General features: G+C 47.0%; 1 protein-coding gene and 1 pseudogene across 2 annotated transcripts; both read right to left on the bottom strand.

The window, feature by feature from the left end:
* Positions 1–324: 324 nt before the first annotated feature.
* Positions 325–10,348, bottom strand: eif4h (eukaryotic translation initiation factor 4h). Of its 2 annotated transcripts, XM_088346008.1 has the most exons (8): positions 10,183–10,348; positions 5,608–5,792; positions 4,488–4,552; positions 4,319–4,409; positions 4,183–4,257; positions 2,254–2,385; positions 1,997–2,112; positions 325–628 (listed from the first exon to the last, which is right to left on the bottom strand). In XM_088346008.1, the coding sequence occupies exons 1-8, from the start codon at positions 10,245–10,247 to the stop codon at positions 623–625; spliced, it is 735 nt and encodes a 244-aa protein (XP_088202134.1). In that variant the 5' UTR covers positions 10,248–10,348; the 3' UTR covers positions 325–622. The 2 variants fall into 2 exon arrangements, with proteins under 2 accessions (XP_088202134.1, XP_088202135.1); XM_088346009.1 differs by lacking the exon at positions 4,183–4,257.
* Positions 7,490–7,652, bottom strand: LOC148359027 (U2 spliceosomal RNA; annotated as a pseudogene).
* Positions 10,349–10,707: the final 359 nt, after the last annotated feature.

A 10,707-nucleotide genomic window follows, 5' to 3' on the forward strand; every position in this document is an offset into this window, starting at 1 on the left:
CCGACCTGCTTATTGGGGGCATGAGGGATTCGGTCTCTTGCCCAAGGACATATAACACGGAGGAGACGGGAATCGAATCTTCGGCCTCTTGATCCCAAAAGCCCACTTCTATTCAATAGCTGAATGCCCTTCTTCAACTTTTCTTTCAGGCCGCCTGGTCGGCGGCAAGACCCGGACCTGAAGCGTGTGTACTCCTTCTCACTCTTTTGCTCCGATCTAGAGGCGTTTTCACGCCAACGTCTTCGGAGTCGAAATTCAAGACCTACTCCTGGCCTTCGAAGACTTTTCAAGGACCCGGCGGGAATCGGACAAAAAGCAGGCACGTTCCACGTTTGACCATTGCGTTTATTGCCGGCGCGAAAAAAAAAAGAAAATACATTTAAAAGAGCCGTTTTATTTTGTTTGTACAGTAAGAAAATGTGCGGGCGTGCCCGTCCGCCGCGCGGTGGGAGGGGCCTGGGGGGAGGGGCCGGGGGGAGCGGGCGGAGCCGGCGCGGGGCCGGAACGGGAAGCGACGCCTGTCGGGAAGTCCGAGGAGAAACGGGGACTTTGCTCGTTTGGCTTTTCGGGGGCTATTCCGTCGTCGCCGCCGCCGCCCGTTCTCTCCTTCGCCGAAAACCAGTCACTGCTGCAATACAAAGCGTACAAAGGCGTCAAAAAGACACACCCGTTTGACTTCAAGTTCATGCTGCTAACCCTTACTTTACTTTATACTATTTGGAGCCTTTGTGAATTTCCCTGCCGGGATGAATAAAGTATCTATCTTTTTTGTGAGTCGACGGACCGCTCTAAACTGAGACGAATTCTGCCATTCTGAGCTTCAACACGTCACACGCGTTATTTTTTTTTGCCTTTTCTCATTTATTAATAGCAATGAAGAATTCATATTAGTCCCAGCTCGAAGCCTTATCTAGTCCCGGCTGGTAAAATGCCGTTAGGAGTTCCATCGACCGACCGACGTCTCGATCCGCGTTTGAATCGATCGGTATTGGCTAAAGATTTCGGAAGGTTGTCACAGGCTAAGGACGGTGACAAGAAAGCTCGCGATTGGCCAAGAGCGGCGTCAATCAAAAGGTCGGAGAATATCGGCCGAACCGGAAATCGTCGGAAGAGTTCATTCTTCGAGGGTTCGTAATGACGACGAGGATCGCCAATCGATACGGATTTTATGAATCGGTGGGCGTTCCGGTGTTTTGCGGTCCATATTCGACATGCTTGGATCGGATGATCTCTTGTGAATGTCACCGGAGCGTGTTTGAAACAAGATACTCCAAAACTAGAAAGCTGCTCTAACTCACCCAAAAGTGCTTTTTTCCCCCCACAGTCCACAACCCGCATTAGCCTATAAGGCCCTTTTTAAAAAATAAAAAAACGCCATGACCCGTTTGGCTTTTAAAATCTTTAACCGATCGTAAATTCAAATGTCGAGCGATGCGTCGGCGAACTACCGAAAAGCCCGACATTTAGAGGCCGTATCGAAATCAGCCGAAAATAAACCCGGGCTCCGTTTTTACAAACCGTTATTTCGCGCCGGTGTGCACAGTTATAGATGGACTTCTGGAAAGAGAAGTCAAACATTGACATCTCTTTCACAATGTCTAAAAATGGGTCAAAGTCAAATACACAAATGAAAAGGTTTTAGGGCGGTGACTCGTTGTCTCCAAATGGCCACTTTTTGAAACGCCTAGACCTACCCTGAAAAAAAATGGCTAGAATACACCGTCTTTCCATTCATCAATTATTGCTCTGTTATATATCGTATGTGAGGGGTCTCCTAGGTGGCGCCCTCCCGAGGACGGTTGAAGTCCTGTGAAGCAAACCGCTGCGCTCTCTCTCTCTGACTCTCTCTGAGAGAGAGAGAGAAAGAACATAGTAATACAAGTCGCCCCGTCCTCAGGAGTTGTGCTTTATAAAACGTATCGTGCGGAAAATACGAGAAAGTCAAAGACGGCCGTCCGACGGCTTTCTAGAAGCTAGAAATAAATCAAAAAATCACCTCCTGTCTTGGTTTGGCCCCCCCAAAGATGGCGGAGTTGGGATTGGCCACTTGGTTGAGGGGCTCCGACACGGTTCGTGGCTTCAGCTGGAGGCGGGGCCTCTGGGCGCGCTCCTCTAAAGCGGGCGGGGACAAAAAAACAAAAGGCACCCATCAATTCGAGAAATAGAAGCGGCTACGGGGACCGTCCCTTTTTGAACAAACTTTTCGAAGGACAGAAAAAAGAGGAAGGCGTCGGAGGAAAGAGCGCCACCTACCGTCGGAGGGTTCCCTGAAGTCGCCGGCGCCCCCGCGAGGCGGCGGTCCGTCCCTGAAGCGGCCGGCGCCGCCTCCCCTGCGGTCGCCGCCGCGCCCTCCTCGGCCCCCGGAATAATCGTCCTCGCGGTACCCTGAAACACACGGGTGCGGCCCGCGGGCCGGATGCGGACCCGGGGAGGCGCGAGAGTGAGGTCGGCTGCCCTTTCAAATACTTGATGCCGAAGCTTCGAATGAACGAATGAAAATTTGAAGACTAAAAATGAAAACGAGGACTCGACCGCAAAACAACGTTAACAAAATAAGTCGGGAAAAGGGTTTGTAAGAAGCAGACGCTACCGGACCTTTCTCTTTCGGACTTTTCTCTTTCCCTTTGCATCCTCTCTCTATTTGTCCCTCCTTTTTTCTCTCCTGTTTTCACTCACCTCTTTCTCGACCTCTCCGTCTCTCCTCTTTTTTTGTTCTTTCTCTCACTTTATGTTGTTGCTCTTTTTCTCTTCAATCTACTTGAAGAGGGGTTTTTTTTCCCACCGAGCTCCGACGAAACGGACGCCCCTAACCTAAAAGAACCTCCGGTTCCTCGTCGCCGCGGTCGTCCCGCCCCGTCTGCCCTGCGATCGGACGGTCGACGGAGGCGTCTTCGAGAAGGTCGAAACGCGGCCCCGCCATTTTTCCAGCGGTGACCAAAATGTGCCGAAAGCGAGAAAACGCTCGTAAGACGCGCGTGACGATAAGCTCCCGTAAACCGCGGAAGAAGAAGCGGCGGCGATATTTGACGCTAGCCCGGCCGAACCGCATCTTTGACATCTCTCGCCGTCAACGGCGTCCTGGCGGGGATCCTCGACGTCCGCGGCGTCGTACGGCAACCTCATTCGAAGGGATCTTTGACCTCAGTCTAGGGTAGCGCACCGGTTAATACCGGCATTTACCAAATACCGATACGACGGATAGGATTACTCCGTTTGACTGGTATATACTCCAGGATACCTTCAAATAGTAAGGCATCGGCGTCCATCTTTGAAGTGTAAATAGGGAAGGAGCAGGTCCGGTTTAGCACGCTTTGCGCGTGTTTCGGCTGTCGCGGGAAACGCCGAAAGAAGCCGTTCCGAGATCATGAGAAAAGACCGTGACGAAAACACGTGAAGAGAAAAACCAAGGAAAGGAAAAAGAAAGGTATCAAAAAAGAGAAAAGGGGGAAAATGGAAGGAAGAAAAAATACATTGAAAAGGGGAGAAAAAGGGGGAAACGTGTCAGAAAAAAAATGGAAAGGTAGTAAAATAAAAAACATGGAAGAAAAAATAAAAGGAATAAAGAATATAAGGAAGAAAACAAGTCAAGATCAATGAAAATAAATAAATGAAAATCTGAAAAGGAGGGGAAAAAAAATCAAAAGAACATAGCATGAAAAGAAAAGCAGAAAAAAGAGGGAAAAAAATAAATATAAATATAAGAAAGAAAACAAAGAAAGCAAAAACATGCAAGTAAAGAAAGAAATGAAATGAAAAGTCAATTTGAAAAGGAGGGAAAAAAATCAAAAGAACAAAGCATAAAAGAAATGAAGGAAAAAATTGAAAAGGAAAGGCAAGATGAAATGTAAGTAAAAATAATAAATAGAGAGAGCGGAAAAAAACGGAGAAAAAGGAAAGCGTTAAAGACATCATGAAAAGGAGAATAGGGAAAAAAAGGGTAAAAAAAGACAAATAAATGAAAGAGAGGAAGAAAAAAGAAAAGTAAAACAAAAGAAAGGAGGGAAAAAACAGAATATATGGAAAACAAAATGAAAAAAAAGGAAAAATAGTAAAAGCTAAAAGTACATTTCGTTCTGTGTACATTGTTACAAAGAATGACAATACAAAGGAAATTATTATTATTATTATTATTAATGATGAAAAAAAATGAGGAGGCGTGGCCTCCGTCCCTATCGGTCGCACCTCCTCCGCCGCCGCCGCCGTGCCCGTCCATGAAGTCGTCGCGTCCTCCTCGGTGACCGCCCCCTCGTTGACTTCCTGCACGGGCCGCGCCCATTTTAACAAGAGGCCCGGGCGTGGCCGGGTGGGCGGGGCTTACCTCGAGAGTCACCGAATCCCGCCCCTCCCCGCGTGTTTCTCCGCCCCTCGGCGATGTCCACCCGAAGGGAGCTCGCGCTATCTCCGTACTCCTGCGGGGGGCGGAGCAAAGAGGCGGGTCAGGAGGCGGCGGCCAATGAGGGAACGGGGGGGCGTGGCCCCAGACTCACCGCGCCGTCGTAGGACAGGGCCTCCTTCAGGGACTCCAGATCGTCGAATTCCACGTAACAAAAACCTGAAGAAGAAGAAAAAAAAAAAAGGCTAACGTTAGCGTGGTGCTAGTCCCACGATGCTACCACGACGACAGAAATCATGTGAAATACTGCTACTGCTAATACCAGAATAGAAAAATACTACTGCATCAAAAAAATTCAAAACCTACAGAAATACTACTCAAGAAACCCTGCCATAAGATGGTAGTATTACCACAGAAATACACCAAAAATACTATTACAGCAATGCTACAAAATCAAATACTTCTACGTAAATACGACAGAAAACTACAGAAATACGACTACAGTAAAATTACAAAAGTACTATTACAGAAGTAGCGTGAAATACTACAGAAATACTAGTACAGAAATACTACAAAAATCCTAATAAATACTACAGTATGACAATATCACTATATAAATACATGAGAAAACTACAGAAATACGACTACAGTAAAATTACAAAAGTACTATTACAGAAGTAGCGTGAAATGCTAGTACCAAAATACGCTTCAAGTAATACTACAGTATGACAATATCACGACATAAACACATTAGAAAACTACAAAAATACGACAGACATATTTCTACAGTAATACAGTAATCCCTGGGTTATCGCAGTTAATGGGGACCGAGACTGCCCGCGAAAACTGAAAATCCGCCAAGTAGCGGCGCCTTTGTATTCAAAAAACAAAACGTATACGGGTATTGTCAGGGCCTCTCCCTCCCCTTCACAATAAGAGTGTCCACACCGTGTCGCTTGCTCAACTCAAGTCAATAAATGCTTTTATTGAGAAAGTAAGGTATATTTTTTAGACCCGCGAAGCTCCGAACCCGCAAAAGCGGCACCGCGAACTAGCGAGGTTCCGCTGTGCTACAAAAAACTTCTGCAGAAAAGTTGTAGGCTATTACAAAAATATTTCCATAGAAATACTACTTTCGAAAACTACAAAAATACGACTATAGAAATACTTCAAAAAGGCCCACCTTTAAACCCGTCGGTCTACGTCTCGTACGAGGCCGACGTCTCGTACGCTATTCCAAAAATAGGACTCCGGAAATGGAAAAACGGCCTCACCTTTGAACCTGTCGGTCTCTTTGTCTCGAACGAGTCTGACGCTTCTTATGCTGAGTCCCTTGAAGATGTTGTCCAGGTCTCCCTGGACCGCGTTGGGGGGCAGGTTCCCCACGTAGGCCGTATAAGGGGGTTCCGTCGGGAGGTCCTTGGCGCGACGGCCCCCGCCGGGGCCCCCGCTGCGAGGCCTGCCGCACATCGGACACCGTCAGCCAACTTGTTTTTTTCTTTTGTAAAAATGTCACCGATGACCGCAAACCCTAAGCATAGAGTCCTATTCGCCGCACTGAGCCATAGACAGGGTCGGGTAGCGTTACTTGGACCGGATTCATTGCTTTCGGATGACTCCGATAGCAAATATGCCAATAAAAGACTAAACAGGAGTAAAATGATGACTCACAACACGCGGTAAGCTTTCTCTCCTGGCTTTGATCTCTGGCAAAACGAACATCAAACGCGACAGAAACAAAACGGAAATAAACAGCTTGCCGACATTATTATTGCCGTTCCGTGTGTTCCGTTACTCCCCGAGGCTGCGCAAAATGGAGTCATTTGATTCCTATTCCTATGTCTTTTCTGAGCATATTTGCTATCGGAGTCATCCAAAAGTCATCGAAAGTCATCCCGTTCAAGTCACCCTACCCGACCCCGGCGATAGAGAGAGAAGGCAGGGATCCGCCCACCCGATCGAAGTCCTTCGCCAGCGTTTCGATTCATCGGTCGAAACTGTTTCTTATCCGACTTCCGCACGAAGCGGCTCGGGCTTTCTACGGAGCCAAACGGGGATGGAATGGCTCGACTTTGGAACGCCACAGAGAGATGCGCGATAGTTACATTTGTTTTCGGAGCCCTAAGGACTCACGAAAAGAGCCGTAGACGGCTCCCGAGCCATAGGTACCCTACCCCCGGTCTAGAATGTTTAAACGCGAACTAGGAAGAGGAAGCCGGATTTCTTCTTCGGAGCGGATGCCGGGTGACCTCTCGCGGCGCCACACGCCGGTCGTGGCGGAAAGAAGCACGACGGTCGTGTCCTGTACCGGGAAAAAGGTGTACGCCGTACCGAATCTCACTGACAGAAACGTTTGGATATTTTTCCACGTCCCGAGAAAAATATTCCCATCTACCGGTTTTCGTAAGTCGAACGGTCGTAAGTAGGGGAGCGTCCGAACGTATTAATAAATAAAGCTTTGAAACGAGATTTCTTTGTTAACCCCTGAACATTCCGGTACCATTCCTTTAACTCCCCGTCCGAGATGGACCTAAAGTCAATTGAATATTGTTCTTGAAGCGTTTGAAGAAGGCCAATTGGAGTCGGTTTTGAAGTTTTGTCCCCGCTGCGAGTGCTACAAACACGGTGTCATCCAAGTTGGAATTTTCTTTGCTATCGCATGCAAAAGAGTGTGGTATAGGCCTCGTCGCTGGAAACCTGGCAAGACGATAGCTCGATACCGTGTCAAAATGGATGGGTCTAAAAAATGGAACATCGTATTTTACACATTATTCTAAGGCACGTGTGTCAAACTCAGGGCCCGCGGGCCACGTCCCGCTCGCCGTGCAGTCATATCATTTGACATTATTGTTATTAAGGGCCCGTCAATAGGAACAACGCCGTCTCGTCCCTGGACATCCTATTCTGACGTTTTAGTCGCTGTAGCTATTCCTTCATATAGACCTATACTATATAGCAGGGGTCGGGATCCAGATATGGCTCTTTCTACGAGTCCCTATGGGGTTTTTAATGGTTATTGATCTATCTTCGTTATTCATTATCCATTATCCGTTATCGGTCAGTTCATAATACGCTACAAAGCCTAGGAGCCGGGACACTTACTCTCAGCCAAAAGGCCGAGCTAAGGTCCTGGCCCTAAAGCCTTGCTGCGATCATTGCCAATGCACCGTTCCCGGAGGTACTGCGATACCGGGCCGATGCGCGGAGCGGACAGAGCAAGCTCTCATTCCATCTCCGGATTGCAAAAATCTGACACAAATAGCAGAGACAAATGAAATGGCATGCAAATTTTCTCCATCAAAGCCAAACCAGAATATAGAGGGCACGTTTTCACTACAATTTACAGTCAAGGTGTCACATCAAAAAAACTCGTTTTGGCTGTACAACGTTAAAGAATCCTTTCTATAAAAGCTCACTCTATAACCCGTGTTCAGATACTTTTTGATGAATCCAAAGAACAAATTGTAAATACGCCAAAACAGCGGAAGAGAACTTCAAGTGATTTGATCGGGTGAGTGGGAGGGATGGGCGGAGCTATGCAAAAAAAGTGCAAGCGCTCCCTCCCATCTCTCGCCCTACTCCGTCTGCGCCAAAGGTAAGCCCATCAGGCTCCCTGTTCTCAGAATGTTGTGACGTTTTGACAAAATCATTTGTGGAGCATTTTCACATTTCTACTTTTGAAAGGAGATATATTAAGGAGAGCAACATCTTTTGGGATATTTCAGTTTTTTTTCATATATACATTGACATAGGAACAAAGGAATCGGAATGTTATTTTAATGTTAAGTTGTTTAAGTGAAGTTCTAAGTTGTATCATTTCACCAGATATTTTTATTTACAGCAAAATAATAAATACCGTAGAAGTGATTGAAGGTTTAAATGGAATATTCTTGTCTGTCCCAAAAACATTCAGTTGGAGTGTGTTCAATAAATGGTTGCCCCGCCACCTTAAGTGTGTTTTGAATTTTGGCTCCTTGTGCAATTGAGTTGGACATCCCTGTTCTAAGGGGAGGTCCAAGCCTTTCCCTAAATGGCCATTTGGACACACAACACTAAAACCTTTGCAAATGTCTATTTTACTTTGAATGAATGAAAACTATTTCCAACCTTAAAATAAAAACAGAAGAAAAACAAGAACTCAACAACAAAATAATGTTACATACTATGTTGGAAAAGGGGTAGTCGGAAGCAGATGCTTCTTTTCCCTACCGCTTCATCCTCCCTATTAAGTACACCGATGATAATAACAACAATAATAATAACAGTTATGATATAAGGACAGCAACAATAACAAAGATAACTAGACGCGCTGTTCCCAATCTCCCGTTTTACCCATTTCCTTCATCTCTGTATTCCGCCAGTAATTTGTTTTTGTATTTCAATTTGAACACGTGAATCGTTGGACAATGTTTGATCTCGTCATTTAAATTGTTGTAATAGTTTTTCTCCACACACAGAAACACACACACTTTTCCTGGCGGTTCTCGCCTTTGGGATGATGAATTGACGACAGCCCGTTAAATGATCATTTCCCCCTTTCCGAATGAATCCTTTATGGATGTTTCCTGGCACTATGTTTTTGTTGACTTTAAATAGCAGTTGTAAAGTGAAAAATTGGACTAATTCATCCAATTGTAATCATTTGGACTGCAGGAATAAAATAAGAGTATGATTTCGCTATCCGACCCTGTGTATGCTTCTAATGGCATGTTTTTGGAGGATAAAAACTTTTGGAACGATTGCCCCTGACTCCTGCACAATATGTTAAGTATGGCAGAACTAGAGCCAATTGTTTTGGGTCATTGTAAAAGAGTTGTAAATGTTTGACATTTCCACCCAGAAGTCAATCCATGATTGTACAAACTTACGTGTAATAACGGTGCCTAAAAATAAATCACAAGTGGCATAGCACACCTGACTGAAATACAAAAAGTCTGTGAACCATTCTGTTGGGAATTTCTAACGCGAGCTGCGGACCGTGAAAAAAGCCCGCTATCGGCTGAGAGCGGTGTCAATCGAAAGATCGGAGGCCGACTGCCATATCGTGAAGTCTGTTTATTCGTTAAGGGGGTTTGAATGGATTGCTACTAAGAACGTCCAATGATGCAGATTTTTTAATCCTTGGGCATTCTGCTGTGTTTTAGACTATTTTGGAATATTGGAGAGGTTTGAATGCTCGGATGTAAAGAATCAACTGATTTGATGACGGTCAGGGGATGTCATTGTGTCTTTGAGACTATGAACCTTTATGTTTCTCTAAACGTTTGGTGGCCCCTGGCAACGCGAAGGGCTCAAACCAAATCGCTTTAGATCTTAGGCTTAAGAATACAAGTTTCGACTTGACGGATTTAGAGGATCGCGGGAGCTTTTAGGGACGCCACGCCCGCGAAAAACAAGGGCTGACTGTATTTAAGGTGCGGCGGAAAGAATTCCAGCGCTGAATGAAGGCGGCGGTGCAGCCGCGGAGATGCCGCAGCCCCACGGCCCGCCACCCGCCACGGAGGATAAACAAGGCTCCGCCAGCTAGCATGCTTCCTAGCGGCGTGGCGTCACGTCACCCGGCTCCGTACCCTGCCACGCGGTTTACCGCAGATCGCCCGCTTGATAACTCGGTCACCTGGCGTGAGGCAGGCCGCTTTTTGGCCTCAGTTTCTCCGCTTCTGCGTCAACTGGCTCCCCCGTTAGCATGCTAGCACTTTAGCTAGCATGCTTACTAGCACGCTTGCTAGCTCGTCCAGCCAGAGAGGCAGGCGTGCGCGAAGGCAGGCTCTAGCGGGGAACCGACGCGGTTCTCCCCGCTCTTGCCGCTCCGCGGGGCTACTCGGCGGTGGCTCCCCGGGCAGACTCACCCTCTGTTGCCGCCGCCGAAGCTGCTATAGGCCCGGTCCCGATCGTCGAAGTCGAAGTCCGCCATGACTGCTGCTGCTGCTGCTGTGTGCGCGAGGGGGGCGGATGCGAAGGGCGGGGCCAACGGGAGGGCCTTGACGTCACGCCCGGGCCTCGTTTGAGGTGTCTGTGACGCGCCTGATCGCGAAGCCGCCGGTGTGAGGACCGCACGAACGGCTGCCCGTTGCCTGCCTGCCTACAAAGTGCCAAGTTTCTTTCTCTCCTTTTTCTTTTCTCTCTTCGTCCTTTTTTGAATTGTTTTAATCCTCTGTTTCCACTTATTTTTTTCTCCTTTTTCATTGTGTTCTATTTGTCTTCTCTTTTCTCATTTCTCATCATCTGACTTTTTGCACTACTGGCAGTTCTTTATAGCTTGCCACTCCTTGCACATTTGCTCTCTGCACTATTGTACTTACAGCGTTATTGTTACAGTGTTACTGTTACTGTTTACCTGACTTGTTAACCTGAATGCCCATTTTGCACATCCG

This window comes from Urocampus carinirostris, chromosome 10 (assembly GCF_059441175.1).
Source record: "Urocampus carinirostris isolate Australia breed hairy pipefish chromosome 10, RoL_Ucar_1.0, whole genome shotgun sequence".
Classification (NCBI taxonomy): Eukaryota; Metazoa; Chordata; class Actinopteri; order Syngnathiformes; family Syngnathidae; genus Urocampus; species Urocampus carinirostris.

Coding starts and splice junctions, on each gene's coding strand:
- eif4h (XM_088346008.1), bottom strand. CDS start 10,247: ATGGCGGACTTCGACTTCGACGATCGGGACCGGGCCTATAGCAGCTTC. Junction 5,793..10,182: donor TTCGGCGGCGGCAACAGAGG/GTGAGTCTGCCC, acceptor GATGTGCGGCAG/GCCTCGCAGCGGGGGCCCCG. Junction 2,113..2,253: donor CTTCAGGGAACCCTCCGACG/GTAGGTGGCGCT, acceptor CGCCCGCTTTAG/AGGAGCGCGCCCAGAGGCCC.